The sequence below is a fragment of the Strix aluco genome, chromosome 23 (genome assembly GCF_031877795.1).
Source record: "Strix aluco isolate bStrAlu1 chromosome 23, bStrAlu1.hap1, whole genome shotgun sequence".
Taxonomy (NCBI): Eukaryota; Metazoa; Chordata; class Aves; order Strigiformes; family Strigidae; genus Strix; species Strix aluco.
Genome location: NC_133953.1, coordinates 8,137,672 through 8,162,293, shown reverse-complemented (window position 1 = coordinate 8,162,293; position 24,622 = coordinate 8,137,672). Strand labels below are relative to the sequence as shown.

Here is a 24,622-nt window from a genome sequence, read left to right as displayed (position 1 = left end):
ACAGATTGGGATGGCAGCCCAACACAGTCATGCTTTTGTCCTCAATGCAATAAATCCAAAATTTCCCATTTAAAAAAAAAAAAAAAAAAAAAAAAGGCTGGGAAGTTCCTAACCAGCTGCTGCTCCATGTCCTGGGTCATGTTTTACCCCAAGTTGCTCCTTGGAGCTGCTATTTTTTGTCTTGCTGTTACCTGTCAACTTCCTGGAGACCCTCATGCAACTCTGCAAGCAGTTTCTGAGTGATTTCTTGGCCAAATTATACAGGAAAATTGGGGGTTTTTTAGCTTTTTGCCCTTCTCCCAGCCCTGCTGGTGGGAGAGCAATCTCCTGGCACAACAGTTGCATCCTCTGAGCTCCCTCCATCTGCCTACATTTTCAACCCTGAAAATGGGGTGATTTTGTAATTCTGTGTTTCAACTGATTGCTGATGTGCCACAACCATACCCGTGGGGCAGCTCACACCCAGGCTTGGTGGAAAACGGTATTTTGGAGCTCTTAACTGGGAAAAAAAACCTCCATAGGCCCCCTCTGGTTTTGTTTGCTTCTTCATGCATTAAGGGAGTATTTTTGCCACCTGCAGTGAAAACACTCATCCCCAAAATACTCCCAAAATAAAACCAAAACCACTTCGTGCCTCTGAATACAAATTCAAACAAACCACCATCTCGATTTGTTCATTTTGGGGGGGTTTTGTGCTTTTTTTCCCAGCTTTGCAGGGTGTTTTGGCAGCTGCGGTGCTCACCATGAGATGCTGGAAGAGCCATGAGCGCATGATGTTGGTGGCATGTTTGGGCAGGACACCCCGCTTGTTCTTGGACTTCTTGTCCTCACCATCGAGGAGGGAGGTGAGATCCAGGTTCACCTGCCAGGGGAGAGGAATGGGGAGAGAATTGGCTGAAAATGGCGATGGACAACCCCAAAACCAAGCAAAACCAACCCAAAATGGCCATGGGGTGAGTGCAAAAAAACAGGCACTTGCAGGAAGCATCCAAAACCCCTTTTCTCCTCCCAAAATTTGCATTAAGTCCACATTTTGCCCCAGGTTATCTATTTAATAACTCCATTTTTTTGCCAACATTTTGCAAAGGGCAATGGGCTTTCTCTCCCTGCTGTGGCACCGGCACAGTTGGGGACCATGTTGCTGACGCCACGACCATTTTCTATGTATAATTAAGGAAGAAACCTTAAAAAACACAACAAAACACCCCAAAACGATAACTTTCTAAACCTGAGGTTAAAACCCTGCCACTTATTAACCCCGTGCAAACCTGCATTCCTCACCCAGCTGATTCCTACCACAAGGAGAAACATGCCCATCGAGTGCAAATTTGCCTTTTTTCCCTCCAAAATGGAAAAATAAACGTCTTGCTGCAAGAGAAGTTTTAATGAGGATGTGGGAACCGAACTGAAATCTCAGCGCTTGAGTTAAAAAGGGATTTTTCTTTTTTTTTTTTTTTTTTTTTTTCCCCAGCTCTTCATCAAAACACTTCTCCTGGATGAATTAAACATCAGGCCAGCAGGTCCCTGCGATTCCCCTGAGCTCCAGATGAATAAATCATGCCAGCGGCGTGGGAAGAGCATCCGGAGGTGCTTGTCCAGGGCTCTCTCCCTGCCCTGATATTCCCTGCGCGCGTGTTTTCCCCACCACAGAGGGTTTTGCTGCAAGATTTAAGCCCGCGACGAAGAGACATTAAAGAAAGAAATTTTGAAAAACACTGCACAGGCAATAAAACCTGCCAGGGAGGTGCCACCCATTCCCAAAATGCTTTTTTTTTTTTTTTTTTTTTTTATGTTAAGAGGCTCCTGCAACTAAATCGGGGATTTTCAGAAAAAAAATCGCATGGAGGGATTTTTGCTGATCTTCCCCTGGGAAGCAGCATAGCAGAAACCAATGTTTTTTTGCCCAAATTCCTGGGGAATAGGGGTTTGGGATAGATCACTGGCAATGCAGCCAACAGGGACAGCAAGTTGTTCTTATAAATCCATTTCTACCCCAAACTGTCACCTTATTACAAGAATGCAGCCACACGGGGCGACTCCAGTTGCAACGACAAAAAAAAAAAGGGATAAACCCAGAGCAAATAGCTAAAAAATACCCCAAAATCCATAAAGCAAGGAAAAAAAATGAGCCTTTCCCATAAGCTCTGTGATTGCCATATCGGCCAGGCAATGCCAGTGAGCCCAGACCCATTATAGCAATTATATATATACACCCACACACATATATATAAATTATATAGAGGTATCTATCATATACTATACATTATATATTAAATATAATATTATTATAATGTTCAAATATTGTAATGTTATATAACATAGCAATACTATGAGCATTGCTATCATTTGTGAGGTACCCAAAGGCACCTGGCAGATGGATTTAATCAACATTTCTTGCTAGTTAAAAATGTAGGATCCTCCAAGGGCTGAATTTATGGAGAAATTGGGGTTTTTTTCTTGCCAAAGCAGTGCAAAAATGGACATTTGAGGTGGGAAGGTCTTACCTGGGCATTGGGGATCTGCAGGGCACCGGGGGCGATGGCTTGGGCGAGGACTTGGCCCTGTGACGTCACCATTGTCACGGGCTGGTACAAGGCTCCACCTATGGAAAAAACAAGGCTTGTGGGGGTACCAAACCCCCAAATTTCTACACCACCACCCCCCCCCCACCAGCCTCCACTGTGGTCCCTACCTGGCACGGCGGGTGAGCCGCTGCTGGCGCTCATGGCCAAGTTGCCCGGCGGTAGCGCGGCCGCCGGCACCACGATGCCCGGCGGTGGGTTGGAGGTGGGTGGCAGCGCCGCGGGTGAGCTCTGCAGCATCTCCTGTGGGGAAAAAAATATTAAAAACACGGATTTTAACGCGCGGTGGGAGCATGCAAGGTTTTAATTTTCCTCCTCCAACAAATTCACCCCGTTGCCTTTTTTTTCCCCGTAGCTGGTTCAAAAGGGAAAACGGCAGAAAAAGGGATTTTTCAGTTTGTTGCAATTGCAAAGAAGAAAAAAAGTAAAAATTAGGATTTACACTTTGTAAAGCTGCCACTTAGTGTCTTCCCCAAACTGGTCTTCTTTGTGCAGCCACTCTTTCCCGTAAGGAAAAAGGAAAGAAAAAAAAGAGCATGATAGACAAGAAGGAATTTCTTCAATCTTCTTCTTCTTTCTATAAATTTCTATTTTTTTGGTGCTTTGACTGGAACTGGGTGATGCAGCTTTTGCTAAAAGCCAGGGCAAACACCACCCTTTCCCCTTGCCAGAATAATAGTAAAATAATGAAATTAATAATAACATAACCCCACTTGATATCATTCATTGCAGCTTTAACATAACTTCTTGCAAAAATGGGCATTTTCATGGCCAAAAGCTGTAATCTTATTATCAGCCCCAGCTCTGGAGTAGCTCCTACACATGAGCAGCAATTGGGAAAAGTCCAAACTGACTGATTATTTGAGTATATAAAGTGGCATTTTGGGAAGGGAAGGGTGCCGTGATTGAGGATATGGGGGAATACAGGGAGATGTACCGCAACCTCCCAGATGGGCAGGTTTCTGCAAATAATATTTATATAATTATAATTTCAAAATAAGCCCAAGATAACTGTATCTCTAATTAGCCCAGCTGTAACGGAAATAACACCGCACTCATTTCTTGCAACAAAAATATTTTTCCCCCTTTTCAACCATTTTCCCATTCTGCATCACTTCCCCGGTGTCCAGCTCGTTCCCTATTGTTGAACGAAATGCCAACAAAGGGGATTTTTTTCACCTTCTTACTCAATTTCCCTTCATTTTGATGCATTTCTTCAAGAGACCTATTACTTGATTTAAGAAAAAAGAATTTCTCTGGCCTAGGGACATGGAACAACACCGGAAAAGGGGACCACGCAATACGGTCAGGTCAGAAGAAGCTGCAGCTCCTCTTTTCCTTGCAATAAAACTACAGAGATGGTAATTTGAATGCACAAATCAATTAATTTTACATCCAGACATGATGTGGGTGCATCATTCCACCGGGAGTTAGGGCACTGCTGTGTCCACATCAATGCATTTCCCGTTGCTGGGGGGAAAAAAATGTCATTTTTGGTCCTTTTTCTTCTCTTTTCCCCATTACATTCCTGCTTCTATCAGCTTTTTCCCCATCAGTCACCACCCATTTGCCTGTGCAATGAGTCTGAATAAACTCTGATTTCCCTGCATGCTTTTGCTATTAAAATCTCTTGCTGCATTTTCCCCTCCCACGATGCCAAGCCCAAAACGTTGCAACCAACGCCTCTGCCACGTGTAATTTTTGTCCTCTCCATTGATGATCTGATTATTATTTATCTGGAAATTTTGCTGCAATTGCTGTGAATTTTTGCTTCGCCTCCCAGACATTCCTTTTCAGAGCTAAATTAATTTTAAAAAGGCAAGTATGACTGTAAAATACTTGTACTTTTTTTTAATATCCCTTCCCCATCTCCAGCCTCTTGGGGGATATGGTTTTCTGTACGAAAAATTAGGATTTCTCAGCGTTAAGAAAGCAACACCCAGTCACTTCTGCATGCACTTAGTCTTGGCTTTGCTAAGCATCTGGCTAACAAACATGTTGGAAAGATTCATGTAAAATCAAACGTGGTCCTTGGAGAACCTCAAAAAGCAATCAGGTATGGCCAGGGGTAACCAGAGATTTGGACCAGCCTGAAGACTTCCAGCTTTCCTCTCCTGACTTGTTTTTCTGTAATTCCTCCAAAAGGAGGGCATCCAGAAGACCATTTTTTGAAGTGTATTGGTAAGAAATACTTTGGGATATCGACAAATGGGAACAAGAAACTGCTGTTTCCAGATCTAGTGGTCAAAGCCATTTTCAACAGCATTTTATGATGACAAAAATTGCATTTTTTTTTTGGTGGTGTAAAGGAAAACTGTCCCAAAACACCAGCTCAGTGGTGTCCAAAAAGGCAGAATATTGGTAATTATTAGAAATGAAATAAATTCATGGTGTTTCTGCAATGGCACTGTGAAACCAAGGTACCCAATGAAGTGGAAACTCTGCCTTAAAATAAATATAGATATCTCCAAGATTTAAAAAATACATTTTGCATCCTAGTTGCTTTGGATGGCAAATGCCAAGCCAAATTACATTACAATTGTGATTTTGCTGCAGTAGAAAATATTTTAGGACTCAAAGAAGTTGAAATGTTTCTGGCAATTTTGAAACTTGAGTGTAAAAAATGCATCACTAGGTGTCTCTGCAGATCCACCTCTTGGCACTGACCTCCCGCTGCTCTATGGCAAAACATGATTTCTCCAATTAAAAGTCACTTTAATGAAGAAGAAGACTTGGTATGTATTGCATTGCACAAAAAAAATCCCTTTCTGTGTCAAAGAGCAAGAGCCCAAGTATAAATAAGTGCTAAAATTCAGTGCTACTTGAGCCAATGTCCTTCCCCTGTTGCTCTACGATACAGCAATTTATTTTTGGGTGGTACACAAGTGTAAAAATTTCTGTCTCGTTCTAACTTCGTGAAATTTATTTGTGCTCAGGTAAAGATGCGGAAAATTGGGGTTAGTTGGAGAAAAAAGAAACTCATGAGTTTGTCGAGAAAGAGCTGGCCAAACTCAAACTCATGGAAGAAGATTCATAATGCTCCTTTGTGGATGGATGGAGATGAGAAAAAAGTTGGCTTGAAATAACAGAAAACCAGGCTCGTGCATAGTTTAAACACTGTCCCAGTCTGGCAATCTGCTGAATTCTCACTCAAAACAAGAGCTGAAGAATGCAAGATTTAATCCAATTTAAATGTTCCTGGCAGTGCTGTGGTTCCCAATGTGACTGGTTTTGCAGTGGGTTTTTTCTTCCAAGCAAAGTCAACTGGAGAGCAGTGAGGACCACTTCGATGAAGGGAGGGAGTTAAAAATCAGGGTCCAGTGAGGACTCAAGGGAGAGGGATGAAGCCAAGTGGAAAACAACCAAGAAAAATGGAAGAAGGGGAGTTGATTGGTGGACTTGCAGGCCGAAGAGACTAAAACTCCTCCACAAAACAAAGCGAAACACAAAATGAGAAAGCGATGAAGAAAACAGGGTAGAAAAATGTCCATAAGGTAATGAAGGTTCAGGGAAAAAACCCAACTTTTCACCCAAACTTGGCCAATGCCAGGAGTCATCTCTAGATTTGGTGACATGAGAAGATTTCAGCAACAGTCAAAACACCTATTTGGGTGCTCTCTCATCTTTCCATCACCTCCAAGTATTTTTGCATTTCCAGAAATTCTTGCATTTTTCATCTTAGAAAGCACAAATAACACCGAGCCAAGGACCATCCTCTTTGGATACACCAGGGAAATCCAACCACGATTCTCCCGTGACGACATTTTGACAGCTCCGTATGTTGTTTTCTCAGTTTTGGTTGACATCCTTGTTATTGTGTAACTGTATTTTTTTTAGCAGGTTGTCCCGTGGTAAAAAACTTTGCAAAAATTGGAAATATTTTGCTTTCATGACCAACCTGGTATATCTTCTCACAAAATGATCGATGCCCCTCCCACACCCTGGGAAAACCTATTTTCTGAGAAACCTCATTCACTGATACCAAACACATTTCCATTATTTATATATATTTTTTTTAAAATCCTAGTGGCCCCTTAGCTGTTTTACTTGCTGTCAGCATGAGATTAATTGCATGATAGTTAGCGAAATCATCCTGCTTGACATTTTTTAAACACCAGTCCTCTGATTCTTCAGCTCTCTGGAGCATCCCCAGCCCTTAAAACTCAACTGGTTGATATAGAGTATTTCCACCCTTTTTTTTAAGCCTTATCTATGCAAACTCAAGTATACTCAATGAGCCGAAGCACTCAGGCACTTGACATTGCTTAGCTGGATAATTAAAAAAAATTTGCTGTTGTATCATCACTGGTTTGTCATCCTCATCCAATGACCAGATGAGATGGTGGCTCCTTCTGGTCTATCATCGTGAATATTTCGGCTCCCATTGCTTGCTGAAAATCCCTTCATCGTTGAGCGAGTGTTTCCCCTCCGGTTGGGTCTTTCCTGGGTGCGTTCCCGTCTATTTAGCAACTGCCTCCAAATCCTCACTTGAATTTCTCAACTTTCAAGTCTTTCCCGGAAGGGAAATGTCAGCAGCTCCGAGTTTGCAGGAATCAGAGGCGCTTGGTACCTCTCCATGGGCCTGATTATTTTCCAAAGACTTGTGCTAATTTTCTGATACGATCCCCACCTCTTTGTGAGGCACTAAATCCTCATTACTTTTCCTGACCGATGCATTCTAATTAGATCAACACTTAAAAAAAAAAAAAAAAAGGAAAAGAGGAAAAAAAAATCACAATAGCCACAGGACGGCTTTCCATCTCATTAACTCCCTCACTTATTATTTTCATGAAAATTACTGATAAAAAACGTGCATCTCCATTTGCTGGGACCGGGAGCTTCGTCGGCTCATATCTAACATCTCTCTCATCACCCGGGATGCGAGCTGTTGCCATAGCGACACACAATAATAGAAACTAATAAATTACAAACGAGATGCTCGTTGAGCAATTATTGTTCTCTTTTATGCAAGTGTCTTGCTAATTTTGATCATAAGGAATGCTACCATAAAGCAGCGAAGGGATAATAAGTCCATTTCTAGAGATTATTAGAAAATAGAGAGAGGATGGGTTTTTTTAGATCAATGATTAAGTGGTTTGGTGCTTTCAGGAAACCCAAATAAGAAATAAAACTTTTCGGGGGGCTCTTCCCTCCCTGTGCTGGGCTGCAAGCATCATGTTTGGGGCTTCAAAGTCTGCAGCACTTGGAGCCGAACTGCTAAAATGACATTTTTTTCCCTTTCCAACACCCTAAAAATGCCCTAAAAAGCCCCACACCACCTGCCTCTTTCTGGGGAGAACCCCAAGAGCTGCCGGGGTTATTTTGGGTTGGCTGCAGTTATTTCTGGTGGGATTGTGCAAACCCAAATTTCATTTTGACCCCCAAAAAATCTGAGAGAGAAATCCCCAAAGGACACACAATATTGCATCAAGGAAGTTTTTGGGATGCAACCAGCCAATGTTTATTCCCTGCACTGCAAATGCACATAAAACTCCAACCCATGGGCAACTTTTTTTCCAAATATTAAGTTACAATCCCTTATTTTGCTCCAAAAGCCACCAAGGTGCAGCTTGCTTTGGCCATTTCAGTTCATATTTCTGCAATTCCTGGGCATCTCCTTGTACTTTCCCACTGTGCTTGAGACACTAAATGTTTCCTTCTCCCAGCTAAAACCCAAAATACGCAAAAAAAAAGTCAAGGTGGGCATGTTGATCATGCTGGGGGAGAACTGCAAGATGTGCTGGGGAAAAAAAAGGAGCAGGGAAGCCAAAACAGGTTATCTGAGACCAAAAAATCTGTTGAGCTGCCTTGAAATGTAGACAAGAACGAGGAGAGACAAGTAGTGGAGAAAATCATGGTGTTTCTGTCCCTCCCACCAACAAATAATATTTTTAATGAAAAAAATGCAAATTTCTTGTCCATTTTCCCATGCGCTTGCATGGCTTCTGCAGTTCCTTCCCCCTACATTTCGTTGCTGCAACGTAAGAGTTTAGGAGAAGTCCTCAAGAAAGACCTTTTGCAGAGACACAAACATGGGTGTTGCAGTTCTGCCAAGCCCGTGACAAAAAAGGGTCATGAAAAAAAAATTTTAAAAAAAGAAAACCATCACCACAGCATCATTTATTGCACCATGTGAGCAAGATATGGGTTTTTTTTAAAATTATTTTCCTCAACTGGGGATGGGTTTTGATGAATTTCCAGGAGGCCGCAAGAGTTGTAGAGCAACCTTCAAACCTTGGCCCCACTTGCTTGCTGGCCACTGTGCAACGATGGTGATTACAGGTGATTTTTAAGGTGTTACCTGGGGGTGGAGGCTGATGGAGGAGGGGTTGGGGGAGTAGGGCCCCCCCAGGTCATTCCTGAGTAGGTTGTCGCTGTGCATCTTGGTTTTGAGGCAGGTGATGTAGCGGTTGCAGAAGTCCTTGCACAACTCGTTGACCTTCTCCAGCTCCAGGAGGTGGATGCGCAGCACCTGGATTGCCTTCACCATCTACGTAAGAGCACACAGTGGCAAAGTTAAAATAATTTTTTTTCCTCAACGCATCGAAAAAAAAAAAAACAAATCAATATCCTCACCCAAAATCTAACAGGGAACTGATCCCTACAGTAGAATTAAATGCATTTCCTTTCTCAACACACAAAAAAAAGCAAAAAAAATCAACATTCTTGCCCAAAACCCACCCCAGAGCCCATGCCTCTGCACCTCTGTGTTTCTTCTCCCTCCCCATCAATCATACCTCTGAAATCCCAAGAGGCAAAAATTCACAAAATTTACCATTGGCTTCAAGAGAATTGCTCCCCGTGCCCAAAAAAAGTCCAAGCCAAAGCCCTGGATGTTGAAAAGTGTTTGGTTATTCTCTGGAGGCCACTTCTAACAAGATTATGGGGCTGCAACTCCGCCATAAGCTGTTGCCGGTGCAAAGCCTGGGCCTCATTAAAACGTACCCCATAAACGTTAAAAAATTTACACATAAAACATTCCTCTTGCCGAGCTGAAACCTTAAGTTTTACAGCCGCTGTTTGAAATCTTGCATAATATATAAAATTTCAGCTATTCACTCCGGGGCAATAAATCCGGTTTTATGTAACAAAGCGTCTTTGCATTTCAAAGGGTGTTTTTAACTTGCAAATTTTAGTGGTCATCTTTACAAACTACAAGTCGCCATGGTTGGGAAACATCCCGAAAAATCCAGGGCGAAACAGGTGGCGGCTCCACGACAGAGAAAGCGAATTTTTGATTGGCAAACAACAGGGATGGTGGGTTGTGGCTGGAAAAATCTTTTTTTCTTTTGCCCTTTTTTGCTTTTCTTGTCCTTTTTTCTTCCTCCTTTGCAGTTGGCACAGGCAAAGCGCAAGGTGGAGGCGTTGCGCCCCGGCTCTCTGCATCCTCCCAGGGCTCAATGGCCATGAAAGTCAATATTCAAGGGCAAAGGCAAGAAGACCTGACACATATATGTATAAAAAATAAATCTCTCAATTATCTCAGCTCATTTGCTTAGGGTCTCATTTTATGTCCCTGCTCCGCTGCGTCGTATATCTGTCCGGATAAAGAGTTACAGTCCGACGGCGTACGTGCGCGGGGTTGTAAAAAATACAGATGCTGAATTAATTGACTGTGTGGCACTCGGCAGCTGATTGAGTTGATAATGGTGAGATCTGACCTTTTTCTAATTTCTAATTATGTGCATCTCGGCGGTGAGGAATACATGACTCTTATTCTAATGATAGCTAATGCCGCTGGCCTTTTCATCCCTGCTTTGCCATCGCCGATTTCCGGCGAATTGGTGGCATTAAAAGAAAAAAAGCACCCAAAAAAATCACCAAAAAAAAAAAAAAAAGGACAATGCAAATAGGGAAGAAGCGTCAGCTCAGGAACAGGTTGAAATGTTGAGTTTGAGCACTGCAAGGCTTTTTCGTCCAAAATTCCCTCCAGCTGGTGCTTCCCACCAACAGGAATGGTCCTTCTTCAGCTTCACATTAACCATCTCCTCTGTCTTGATGGAGGCCAACCACACTGAGTGATTTGGATGGCTTTTGGCGAAGTTCTGGGCATTGGATAGAATATATACATAGACATATGTCCTAGAAACAGGGCAAAAATACATACATATATATATATGAATAGGAGCATAAATATGAACATATCCAGTGCTGCAAGGTCATACATGGGATCAATGTAACTGCCCACGACCAGATTTCACCTCAGCAGCAAGAGTTGCTCCAAAACATGCCCAAAAAAGATGACTGGTGTGGGGGTTTTTAAGAAACCAACAAAAAAAACCAGTGAAAATAGCCTCTGTGGACACCTTGGCTGCACTGACCATTCGCGGGAGATGTTTCACCTTGATATGTGTAGAAGTAGGTTTTCCTTCCCCAAAATTTTAGATATTTTAGCTTCAGCTGGCTCCATCTCCCTCTTGCTCGATCATTGCACCCATTCGTCTGTAATTTAACCTGATGGGGGTTTTTTGGGTGCACCTCAACATTTGATGCATGTTCAGTCCCAAAACTGAAATAATCCAAAATATTGGGATTTTTTTGGTTGCTCATCCCAGAGCCATTTCTGTTCTTGGCTATAAGACATTGTGAAATGGGTTTAGAAATCTGTAAACGGGGCTTTGCATGGCCTGCAATTTTTTTGGAGGGCATTCCACAGCCTGTTAAGCCACTCTTGATTTAGTGATGTCGCAAAACTCTCCTCCACGCGCTGAAATCGGGCACAAAGGATGCAGGATTTTAATCCATCTTGAAACTGTTTCTTGCTTTTTTTTTTTTAAGGAAAGTGGTAGTTTTTGCACTTGGATGATAATTGCTCATTCTTCTTCCCTTCATGACAGGTCACTGGACAAAATCACCTCCTCGATATCTGTAATATTTGGAAAAAGCTGCCTATGAATTGTCTGATTTTTCTTCTTTTCTGGGATGGAAATCCCTCTGCTACATGTCCCAGGGGACATGCCAACCCCTGGGGAAGGTGTTTTGCTTTGCATCAGCAGAGGTGGGCAAAATTGCCTCTTCTGACCTTAAAAATTTGCTTGCAGAGTGCTGGGAGGGTGGCCACGGAGACCACATGTGGAGGCTCCCTGGATAAAATAATAGGATTTGGAGATGTTTCCAGAGGTCCCCACAAGAGAAAAGCTCCATCCCATGCGAAGTCTTCCGAGGCACCTTCCAGCAGCAATGGGTACGGTAGGAAATTTGGGTTGCTATGACAGGGAAGCCACCAAAAATGGTCCACAGTGTCCCAAACCATTGATATGTATCACCCTTTTTGGAAAAAGCACTTATTTTGCCTTGTTTCTAGGACAAGAGCTGGCCGTCACCCTTGAAACAAGATGGTGCCAGACAAGAACTCAAACGTTATTGCATGTTGCACCAGAGAGCAGTAATTCCTGCAGAGACTGCAAGTTTTGGGGCACAAACCAGCCACCAATCTTGACTGTTTCCAGGAAATGTGTTGACCCCATGGCATTTGTGTGGGAAAACAGCCAAAAATTGGGCAGGGATTTCTTCTCACAGGGTATCTTATGGAAAAGGTCTCAGAAAAGGTCCTGAAGAAGGTCTCACAAGGTCTATGGAGAACATTGCCAAGATGGCCAACACTACAAACGGAGCCCAAAGATGTTGCCCAAGGCAGTAGGTCTTCATAATTTGTTCCTCACCCCCTATCTCCTCCCCCCCCAAAAAAAACCATCTGCCAAGCCCCAGTTGCCTCTACCAGGTTGTCCAGCTCAGGGTCATCACTGAAGAAGGGCTTGTGCTCCTGCTCCTGCTGGTGGACGAAGTTCTCAATGTCGACGTCAAAGCTGGCCGAGGTGATGCACTCGGAGCCCTGTGTCGCCTGCTCACACTTCTCAAAGAGCAGAGTCAGCAGCGGGAACAACGGGTGCCTGCAGAGGACAAAGGAGACCCCCATAACGCTCCGTTGTTTTAGGTCCCGTGTCCATTTTAACCCCACACCATCCATCCATTCCCTCCCAGCTTGCAAAACCCTGGTGGTGCAAACCTCACTCCCCAAGCCAGTGATGGAAGTGCTCCCTCTAGATCTTCAACAACAACAATAAAAGCTTAAAAATTGCAAAATTCAGCATCTTCTTCCCCAGGTAATGACTTCTCCCAACGTCTTGGTGCTTTCCGTCACTGCACCAAAGCCGGCATTTCCAAAATGTTTTGCCATGGGCAAAAAGGTTTGGCTTCAGGGTGGTTGTCTTGGAGCCATCTGCTGTCCTGGTGGCTTTGCATTTTGGGAATCAATATCAGCACCCACTCATTGATGGTAATATTTTACCCCAAAATGTCTCTCTTGGTTGGAGACACCAGATGGGGATGACTTGGTATTTCTACATGCCTGCAGCATCCTCTGGACCAACCTTGTTATGGGTTGCTCCTCCACCAAGACGTCTCTTTGCACCTCTGTCAAGCATATTCATGTCCGTCCATGAAGATGGGTCAAATCCCATTTCTTTCTTACCTCGTGATGACTCTTAGAAAACAAAGATTTGCAATTCTTCTTGCAAATCCACAATTCCTCTGATGATTAGAAAACAGGGTTGTGATTCTTGCAAATCCACAATTTGCTTTAATGAAGATGCTAAATAGATGCAATATACGTACAACACCAAAGCACATGGAGAAGGGGGTGAAGACCAGGGGTTAGCGCAACCCTCAATGAGCCTCTCCAGCTGCGCAAATTTAAAAAAAAAAAAATGCATTTATGGAGTCTTTCAGGGGAGAAATGCAAAATGCTGCTCCAGGGATGGTCTCCCACATCACCCCAGTTATCCCAGCGCTATGGGATCTGCTCCACCATTTTACCTCCAAAAGATGGTCCAAAAGATGATTATGAATCACTTCCTGCCAGCCTTTTCCAAGCTGGAGTCAAGCGAAGGGGTTAAACCCCTCGGCTAAGTCTTCATTTGCAGCTGCTAATACCACAGCATATTATAGTTTAATCTGTCCTGATCCCAGTTTAATGCAAGATTCGCCGAGGCTGGAGCGGAGAACGGGGAGGGGGGGGAAATAATTTCATAATTTTGGCAGCCCCGCCGGGGCTTAGCCAAGGGATATGAAAGGCAAATTCCAGGCGGCAGGCTGAATTATTGGGACTTATGAACCGGCGTCTCAGCGGCAGGTACCCGCTGCCATTTCCAGAGCTGCTCCTTCAGTTAGGAGCAGAGGCACAGAATTACACCAAGGATGGGTTGGTTTTGGGGGGGGAGGATGCAGACTGCAGCCCCTGAGCCATTTGTAGCCCATTTGCTTTGAGGGGTTGCATTGACCAAGGGGTTATTAAGACCGTTGCTGGCATCACCCCACACTCTGCAGGATTAATAATTGAGGCAGTGCTGCTATTGACCCCCCATGAATGTCTCGGAGCACTGGCAGGGAGGAGGAGGGGGAGGCGTGTGGCTGAGGGGGTGGTGGTTTGCTTTTCAGTTGGAAATAAAATAAAATAAAGTAAAATAAAGTAAAATAAAATAAAATAAAGTAAAATAAAGTAAAATAAAATAGAATAAAATAAAATAAAATAAAATAAAATAAAATAAAATAAAATAAAATAAAATAAAATAAAATAAAATAAAATAAAATAAAATAAAATAAAAATAAAATCCAATCAAACTAAACAAAAATAAAATAAAAACTAAAAATAAATACAAATTAAAGTAAAATAAGAAAATCCAAACCAAAATTAAAAAAAATAAAATAAAATAACATAAACCAACATAAATCAACGTAAACCAACATAAACTAAAGTAAAGTAAAATAAAATAAAATAAAATAAAATAAAATAAAATAAAATAAAATAAAATAAAAATAAAATCCAATCAAACTAACTAAACAAAAATAAAATAAAAACTAAAAATAAATACAAATTAAAGTAAAATAAGAAAATCCAAACCAAAATAAAAAAAAATAAAATAAAATAACATAAACCAACATAAATCAACGTAAACCAACATAAACTAAAGTAAAATAAAATAAAATAAAATAAAATAAAATAAAATAAAATAAAATAAAATAAAATAAAATAAAATAAAACAGAACAGGGTAGGAGCAAAACCCCCAGGGCCTGGTGAAGGGAGAGCACCAAGGCCTGTAACCAAGTGCAGTGTGGAGGAGCAGTGAAATTTGGGTTCCCATCACAAGCCATATGCTGAATTGTTGTTGCAATTTTTTTCCCCTTTTGCATGTAAAAAATATGCAGTTTTCTCTATTTCCAGCCTTCTTGTGGCCACGACAAGCAGGGGAAGGGAATGGCCACCAGGGTGGGTGTGCAGGCGGAGGTTGTGGGATGGAAATTGCGAGCAGGATCCCGTCCCCGCTGCGATATTTGCGGGGTGAAAAGGAGGATGTGTGGGGAAACAGGAGGATTTCCCCATCACAAGTGTTATAGAGGCAGAAAATCACTCCCATGGCATAAGGAAGAGTTTTAGGGTGGAAAAATCTGCTTTTGCTGAATACGGTTTTGCAAAAAAAAAAAAAAAAACAACCCTTTTTTTTTTTTTTTTTTCAGGGAATCCTCCAAATAAAAGGGCTGAACTGGACCTGACATTTTCTTGCTGGAGAACAGTCGTTTGCAGCCACTAATAAAAAGGATTCGACACAGGCTAATAAAGAGAAATTAATTCCTCTAATGGCCTAATTTTGCACCTTCAGCAGGGCTCTGCCCAAGAACTGGCGGCACTGTGGGCACATCACAACATGAATTTTTTTTTTAACCCAGCTCCAATATACCCCTTTCCCCCTCCCCCCCAAAAAAAAAAAAAAAAATTAATGCGAAGAAATTCAGCCGTTTCCCACTTGGAAAAACCCCGTTTGTGATGCTGGGGTGGCTTAAGCATCAGTTCCCACGGGAGCATCATCTTTACTGGGCCAAAATCTGTCGGGAGGTCCCAGCCCTGCTGTTGCATGAAGTCAAGAAAATAATTTAGTTGGGAAAAAAAATCCCAGCGGAGAAGTGATGCTGCTGGACCAGTCCCTGCGAAGATGCTCCCGTGCCAAGCGGAGAGGGGGGAGGATTAATTTTTTTCCTTTTTTTCTGTTTTTTTATGGGTGATAAACCTCCCGCTAGAGCATAAACCCCGGTGGGGTGACTTGTCCAGCGTTTTTTATATTTCCCATTGCATTTTCCCGGCGATTTCCCTCCAGGTTGATCGACCGACGCTCACAGCTGATGCCTTCTGCCTTGGTGCAATTATCGAAAATTAACAAAAATCCACTAATCTGGGTGGAGGGTATGGCCCTGGGAGGGCTAAAACACCCCCTGTGTGCATTTGACAGCTAACGACATGCACACAATTCATATGAAGTGTGGTAGAGGTGAATATTCAGGTTTTGCATGCAGCAAGGAAAGGCTCGTTAGGTGTGTTTTTAGAGATTAAAAATATACTTGGGGGTAGTTTTGGCTGGTACCCAAAAACAAGCATCCAGGTTTGGGCAACCGAGTCCACGCGTGGGACCAGCCGATAATTTTTTCCCTACTTTTCTGTGTGGGAAATACCTCCAAAAAGGTATTTCTGGCATTTTTTTGGCCTTCAAATTAAGGTTGTTTTTAAAGCGTGGGTTTTTTTGGTTTTCCTTATCTCACAAATGCTGTAAAAATCCTCACAGAAGTGCAAAGACAAGGTGGGTTGTTTTCTTGAATGACCTCTTTTGCCTTGAGAAAATGATTTCCATCACTGGAAAAAATCTTGAGACCCACTGCGAATAATCCTTTGCATTTTCCTGGGAAAACGGTGGCTTTATTCCACACCTTCATCCGCCTTTCCAGACCTTTTGGACTCACCGTATTTGAATATTTGGAGTCAAAATATTTTAATTCCTTCACTTCCGAGCGGCAATTTTTTGGTTCACAACCCCCTGCGGCCCTGGCTGTTAACGGGGGGGGGTTAATCTGTAACCTTAAACCTTAATCCTAATCATATTATAATATTATACATTATTGTTACATCATTACTGTATACATTATAATATTGTAAATAATTACATATCACTTAAATAATTACATATTGCTTATATAATTATACTATTTACATAATTATACTGTTACTTATTGCAATTATACTATAACATTACTGCACATATTACAATATTATATATTATAATCTTCAAATTGACAAAAAAAAGGGGACTGGAGGGACTCATCCATCCTGTGCCCGTTGCTGCCCGCACCCTGTACAGATGCACGAAGTGCATATTTCAGGTTAATGCATGATTTTACTCCTTCTGGGTGCTTTTTCAGACCAAAATCGCATGGTTTTGCCAAAAAAAAAAAAAAAAAAAGGTCAGTTTGGGTTTTTTGGGGGAGTGAATATCTTGGAGGGGGGAGGTGCTGCAAAACAAGGCCCATGAAGGAGCTCCACCACCATGCATTATCATCAATAGTTATTATTGCTGAAAGGGAGCTAATTGCTAATCCCCCCATTCCTGTGTGTTAATTAATGCATTAGAATAGCGGATTAATAATGCATTATGATAATGAACGCATCACCGAATCGATGCATTAACCAATGCATTAATTACTGCAGCGCCGATTCAATGCGTCAATAATGCATTGCAATAACTAACGTGCTAATGAAATAATGCATTAATGAATGCATTCATTAATGAATGCACGCTGATATTAGCTCGCATCACCTGTAGACGGCTCGCTTGTCGGCCTCCAGCTGCGCCTGGGGGTCGCCGGCCGCGGTGGGTACCGGTGCGTTGGCGGCCGCCGCCGGCGTGGCGAGATGCACGGGCTGTGCCTTGGTGGGCTGCTGGGCTGTGGCCGTCATCTGGGAGGGGGGAAAAGAAAATAAAGGAGAGGGAAAAAAAAAAAAAAAAAGAAAACCAAAAATGGGGTTTGTGGCACTTTTCCACTTTTTGCAGCCTTCTGAATTTATAATTTAGGAGGAGGCAGCCCCGTGATGGCGGTCTGAGCAGGATGGGTTTGGGGGAGGTAAAACTCTACTTGCATTCCAACTAATCCTGGAAACAGCAGGTTTATGTTTTTCCCACTTTTTCCACTTTTTATTTAGGAAAAATACAGGACAAAACCCCAACATCCTTATTGCACCAGCAGCAAAGCAAAGGCGGGGGGTAATTTATTAAGGGATGCTTTGCAGAAGTCCCAGATTAAATCAGCTGCAACGCTGCTGCTTGCCAAGAGTTTTTTCAAAGCAGGTATTATTGTCTAGACACACAGGCATTTTAAACTTTCTTCCAAAATTACGTGAGCCTCTTCCAACTTGCCAAGCCCAAGAATGAGTCATTTTTGCGCTGCGAGAAGCCAGCCAAAAAAAAAAAAAGTCAAGTGGTTTTTTTTTGCCCGTGCCCAAATCACCCACCTTTAGCCCCAGTGCGGTGGGAATCAAAACACACCAGGGCTGGACATGTACAGGGAAAATTATGTCTGCTATGGGATAAATCATCCTGCTAACGGAGACTTTGCTTTTTTAAAAATTGCAATTATTTTAGTTAAATATATGTATTTAAGATGTGAGATGCACGCATGCCAGTGCGCGTGCAAGTAACTGCACGTCCTTCCAGTGTCACCCCCAAAACTGCCACCCCAACATGTACAGGATTGCAGGTATTGAGGGGCAGTTTCCACTGAAAATTAACAACTGCATGAAAGAAATCTGAATTATTTACTGCTGGGCTGCAGGTACAACGTACGCAGCACGACGCATCCCTATCTCCACAAGATTCCATAAAAAAATAGTAATTCAGGGAGAATTTTAATCAATTTGGGTTCAAATGCATCAGCAACCCCTCAAATCTGGTGGTTTTAGCTCAAAATCTCGGTGGAAAATTAACGTAAAGTGGGTGTTTTGCCTGCTTTGGTGTTGAAATGCTGCAAAAAATCAGCATTTGCTTGGTTTCACCAGTAAATCTTCAATACTCCCTTGAGCTGGGTAGCAAAAGGAAGGCTCTGCCTCTTGCTAAATATTATATATATATTTTATTTGTTTGTCTAATATACTTATATATTAACTTCTGTGTTTAGTTACATATAAATAAAATAACTATATATAATTTATTTGTCTAGTATACTTCTATATTTATTTCTGTGTTTATTTGTATAGAATTAAAATATATATATTTATTTGTCTAATAGATTTCTGTATTTATCTCTGTGATTATTTATATATAAATAAACTGTTTATATATATATATGTACACACACACACACACACACACACACATATATATAAAATACCTCTGTGTATACATGTGTGTGCCCACAGTCTTCTCCAGCCAAACCCACACTTGTACTCAGCTTCTTGCCATGAAAAAAAGCTTCTCGCCTCCCTTAAAAGCTGCATAAACCTGAGCTGGGCCAAAACTGCGACACCTTTTGCTTTTAAAATGTTTGACTTTAATATCTCCTGCCTGACCTTTTGCTGCCGATACAGCGCTTTTTTTTTTTTTTTTTTTTAATCTCCTTTATTGTTCATAACTCCAAAGTTTGGCTCTGGCACCTGTAAATTCACCCGGTGCTATTTAATTTCTAACTCTCCCAACCCAGAAGCAGGTTTGATTTCCATCCCTCTCCCCTTCCCCAGTGCTAAATAAATTAGTGAAAATTTGGGGTTCACTTCCCTTTCCTATCCCAGCAGTTTGGATTTCTCCTTTTTTCCCCATTTTCTATCTAAAACCAAAATGCAAGAGGATTTTGGGATGCTCCAGCCACGCCATTGAGCATCTCCCCAACCTCTTTCTCTTTTTCCCCTTTTTTCTCCTTATTATCTTCCTTGAAAAATGACTTTTTCTGGAGCAAAATAGCTCATTTTCCCCCCTTTTTTTCCTTATTTTTTTCCCCTCATCACACTCATTTACCAGGACACCGAAGCCCTTTTTGCATCCTGCCCCGAAATCCTGCCAAGTTGGCTCTTTCCAGCCAAGTCTGCAACTAATTGGGCTATTACCCAAAAAAAAAGACTCCTCTGCGGCTGTTTCGGAGCCATTACCTCACCTTGGACTAAAGAAAATAATAAAAAATAAATAAAAATAATCCCAAATCGGTGGAAAAAGAGGCAAGAGGATGCTCAGATGTGAGTATTTGCAGCCCAGTGGGGATGCTGGGCAGGGAGAAAGGCAAAAATGCAGCCAAAAATGGCTTTATGGGGAGCAGGTGGGGATGGGAAAGGAGGAAAAAGGCAGCAGGTTTCTGGCTCGGAAGCGTGAGCATCTTGGCAGTGGGAAAACGGGGAAATATGGGGGAAAAGGGGCTGGATTTGGGTATGAAAGTTGTAGGCATTGAAAAAAAAAGGCAGGAGGGGATTACTTTTTTTTCCAGAAAATGGCCAAAAATAGTTGCAGGAGGAAAAAAAAAAAAAGTAAAATTAAAAAAAAAGTACAAAAAGATTATGTAAAAAAAGAGTAAAATAAATGCAAAAAAAGGTTAAAAATATATGAAATAATTATGCAAAAAGATGTAAGCATATTTTAAAATGTAACAAATATGTTAAAAATACGTTTAAAATACGTAAAAAAGGTTTAGAAATATTTTTAAAAGTTTAAAAATGTGGAAAATAAAAAAATCCCCATGTTTTTGCAAGACTCCCTGGTAAAGCAGAGATTTCCAAGGTGCCAGTTGCTCGACGATGCGCATCACTTCCGTTATATTCCTTTTTATATTTCTTTTTTTTTTCACTTCTTTAGGAAGAAAATCCTTTGCTGGAGTTAGCAGCTGCTCATCAGGCAACGTGGGGGCTTCCCGCAGGTTTAAACTTGGTAATTCTTCTTGGTTTAGGTCTTTTTGAAGACTACGGCCAAATGCGTCAACTCTAGAGAGTCAAGGTCTTCAGGGCAAGAAAATCTCCTAAATCAGCCATATTTACCCTATTCCTTGGCATTTCACAGTGAAATTTTTCTACCACCGTCACACATGCTGAAAACAGTGGTTCTGAGCCCAAAAACGTGCTGAGGACACCAGGAGTTGGGGAGGTTTCATTGATCCTACTGAAAAATCAACATCTGCACCCAATTTTTAATCTGCAACTTCTAAAAAAATATTTTTAGAATTTTAAAAAAAATTATATTTGCATAATTTTCTTTTTTTTTTTTTTGTCCCAGATAGAACCACCTCAAGAGCACTTTGGGGGGGTCAAAGCTGCTTTCATTGCTTTCGCTGCCAAAAATGCCTATTTTTAAAACAACCTCTTCTTGATAATTTTGACAATGAAATGACTGAAGACTTTCCCCTGGCTATTTCTTTTAATTTACTACAGAAAATATAATTTTTATGTAGATTTTTATGCAGACTCTTTAATTTTCAGCAAGTAGAGTTGCTCGGCCAGCACGAGCACACGCGGTATAAACGATATTACATCCCTTTAGCAGAACCAGGTGATTATTAAAGCACTTCTTTTTCCTCCAAAAGGCAGCTTTTCCCATCATTTCTGCTTCATTTTTGCACATCTCTGACAGTGAGGGTAATCGCTTGCACAGCCTCTGCAGTAAAATATTAATGCAAAGCTCCCCCAAACCCCTTTTTAGCACTTTTCTCCCCAAAAAGGTTCCCATGAGGAGCTGGTTGTAGCTCTAATAATTGATTTTTTTAATTTATCACCAACCCTCCCCATCTCTTCCCTGTCTTTGGGGAGAGCAAATTTGTGCAATTTGCTCTTCCAAACCTTAGAAATCCCAAATTTTCAGGTGAAAACCTTACAGCAGTCACAGTGTTGAGTCAAAAAAAGCAACTCTTGGCTGCAGCTTTTCCTCCAAACCCACTAAACTGAAGGAAAATGCTTGAGCGACCCCTCAACAGGGGAGAAAAGGAGGGATTTGGGCAATGATGCTCCTGAGGGTCCCCAAAATTCAACATATTAAAACAGGGGGCAGATAAGGGACAGGGATGGGGAAGGTAGGGGGCACATCTCCGTAGGATGCTGTGGAAAATCTCGGCTATTTTAAAAGTCCCTTAAATTGCCCATTAGGACTAAAACGGCGTCGCGACTCCCTGCTGCGTAAGCAAAAAAGGCGACGTGTTTCGACGCGGGAAGAAAAAAAAAAAATTGGGAAAAAAAACCCTTCTCAGAGCAGAGCAGCGAAGCGAGCAAATGATGACACAGAAGTTGGAGGAGCCATAAAAACCCCACCGAGGTGTCGTTTGTGAGAAGTGACCTTTTCCCACCGAAGGAGACGAGCGGAAAGGAGACCCGGGTGGCTTCATGGGGGGTGTAAAACTCGATTTATTTATTTTAGCTTGCAGAGAACAGGCTTGATTTTTTTTTTTTTTCCCCAGGAGGGGAGGTTTTTCTGCTTCTGCAGCCGAGATATGCAGCAAATGGGGGAAAAACTAAAAATTTCCCATATGGACCCCAAAAAAATGCTGCTTTGAACACAGAGCCTGTTCAGCGCTCAATCGGGATCATCCCCGTTTGGTTACTGTAGCCAGGAAAGTGGAAACGTGATGTGGATTTGCCCCCCAAAAAATCCTGGGATGGGCTGCGGAGAGCAGGACCGTCTCTGAAATTCAACCTCAACCCCCATGTCCAGCCCGTTGGGGTGCTCCAGTAGAGTTTCTCTTGGACAAATTCCTCTTCTTATAATAACTTAACTCCGTAACGATGCTCAGAAAAGTTATTCGACCCCTTAGAGCAACATTGTAGATGAAGTCTTTTTTTCCCCCTGCCACAGGTTGCCAAAAAATGCCATTAAAATAAATCAAAAGGCCATTCCTAAGGCTAAACCTGTCCCAGTTTAGCCAGACGTTTCGTCTTTCCAGCTTATTAACCTGCTTGCTGCAAACGTGCCACCATGTCAGCTTTCCATGAAGACCCCGTGACCCCAAAATAAGCCAGAAAGGGAAAAAAAAAAACAAAAAAAAAAAAACATTTTGACCCAAAACCCTTCAGTCCTGGAGATTGTGTCAAGAGGGGGGTTAATTTTTGTCAGTCCCTGTAATTAAGTTTTGGGGTAAAATACTTTGTAATAGTCATTACTTAGGAAGACAGGGTAATTAGTGCAGGAGTTGGGGGTCACAAGGGGTCTGGAGGAGCTCATGGGTGCTGGGGGACACTCACCTGTGGGGTGTCTTGGTAGGGAGGAGGGGGCACCGTCTGGGTGGCCATCATCGTCAGAGCCGGTGCCGGGGAGACATGGTGCATCCTGGGTGGGAGTCACATCGAGAACCTGCAGGTGGGAGAAATGCTGCTGGATTAAGGGCGATTTCCCCCCACAAAAAATCCCACAGAAAAGAAAAAAAAAAGAAGGGGACAGAAAGGAGAGGTGACGTTCCTCACATGAGCACCCCAGCACTGTGCTCCACCCACCCAATCCCTGGAAGAAACCCAAGATGATCTGATGACCCTTATCATAACTTGATGATTATTTGAGATTTGTGATTTTGGATAAGAAATGGATTGGGGGTGAAGTGAAGAGGGTCGCTGGCAAGAAGATGTTTCCTGGAGAGCACCCAGGCAAGAGCTCGTGGAAATGATGGCTGCCATCACTGAACCTCGTTATGTTTTCCCCCTTGTGAACCCAGGGCATTTTCTTTGCACCACTTATGTCTATAACCACAGTGCCTAAATGGGAATTTCTATCCTCTTTCCAGTTTTTCCTCCTCTTTGGAAGCAAGAAGACAAGTGATAAATGTAAAACTTTCAATCTTCTGAAATTATACACTAAAAGAACCCAAAATGATGTGTCTCTTTGCCTTTGGCCACCATGGAGTCATATCCTCAAGCACTGCACGCTCAGTCCAGAGGGGGAGATTGAGTATCAAATGTGAGTTGACTGACATAGTTGACTCCTACATTGACTTGACCAACCCAGTTGAATTCTACATTAAGTTGACCAACGCTATGGCCATTGAATGCACAGAAATTAAGAAAGAGGGTTCAAAATCTTCCTTGATTCGAACCGGGAAGCGAACCCTGATTTTGCATATCCCATATGGACATCCTTGAACCCAGGAGGTTGTCTGAGACATGCTGCCCTCAACAACTCTTGCAGTTGCTCTGCTTTCTGTAAATGCATAGTTCTTTGGGGGAAAAGCAGACTCTTTTTTTGGTATCTTCAGGTCCCAAGGAGATGGGGAAAAAAGAAGGGCACCAGGAAGGGACAAATTTGTAGAGGAGCTCTTGGCTGGATGCTGTCCCCAAGGATAGACCTGGTGACAGATGTAACTGAAAAGCAACTCTTGACTCCAAAATGCTTCCTCTCCTATTATTTCACTGCAGCTGTGTGGTTGCTTCAGAAGAAAAGCCAATAATCTTGCTTAAATCTTAAAAAAAATGCTGTCCTGAGTCTTCTCTGAGGCTCTGAGCTCCATATTGAGCCAACTCACAAAGCCACCTGGCAAAATCTCCACGGAGCCTCCAAAAGTGCATTTCTCCCTGCAATGAGTCATTTTTGTAACCTCTGGAAGGTTTCGCTCCATTGCAATCCCTATCATTGCATTGGGTTTCCTGTTGACTACTCATCTGGAGAAGAGCTATGGTGCCATCCCATGAAAAAGTTATGTGAAGTCCTTTGATATTGTGAGGGGATCTACCAAAAACTAGTGTCAGCATCACTTTAGCCATGAAATGGTGACAGGCACAAACGCCCTCGCACAGGGCAGAGGAATGGGGATACCGATGAGCTCAGTAAAAACTGAGGCACATTTGGGGTCTTCAGACCAGTCTCCACAGTTTTTTTGGGAAGCTTCACAATATTCTGGTCTTCTCCATGAGGTTCACAGTTGTTTGGGGGAAGATTTGCAGTATTCTGGTCTTCTCTGTGAGGTCCGCAGTTGTTTGAGGGAAGATATGTGATATTCTGATCTTCTCCGTGAGGCTTTGGGCTTTACAGGCACCACCAAGCACCAAGAGAATACATGCACTGAGCCCACAGAGGAAGCCAAGTGCTGTCTGCACAGGATAAGCCACTCTTATTATTTTGCATGAATAAATCAATTAATTTTTTTGAACTTTACACTAGTATGGATGACCCATGAATTGAGTATTAAGAGAGCACACCCAAAATCCTGTGGATTGGGAAGGCAGACTGGGGTCCTTGCATGACACAGACCTCTTGCAGCGAGAAGGATATTGCATTTATGG

At 42.3% G+C, this 24,622-nt stretch overlaps 1 protein-coding gene across 2 annotated transcripts in view; it reads right to left on the bottom strand.

The window, feature by feature from the left end:
- The window catches only part of PKNOX2 (PBX/knotted 1 homeobox 2), an 89,172-nt gene that overhangs the window by 5,277 nt on the left and 59,273 nt on the right, over nucleotides 1–24,622 (bottom strand). For both annotated transcript variants that reach the window (XM_074848925.1, XM_074848926.1), the window contains exons 4-10: nucleotides 22,598–22,706; nucleotides 17,220–17,359; nucleotides 12,301–12,472; nucleotides 8,884–9,072; nucleotides 2,693–2,825; nucleotides 2,505–2,602; nucleotides 743–862 (exon numbers count right to left, since the gene is read on the bottom strand). In XM_074848925.1, the coding sequence (XP_074705026.1) occupies nucleotides 743–862; nucleotides 2,505–2,602; nucleotides 2,693–2,825; nucleotides 8,884–9,072; nucleotides 12,301–12,472; nucleotides 17,220–17,359; nucleotides 22,598–22,681 (936 nt within the window). In that variant the 5' untranslated portion in view covers nucleotides 22,682–22,706. The remainder of the gene's footprint in view (nucleotides 1–742; nucleotides 863–2,504; nucleotides 2,603–2,692; nucleotides 2,826–8,883; nucleotides 9,073–12,300; nucleotides 12,473–17,219; nucleotides 17,360–22,597; nucleotides 22,707–24,622) is intronic.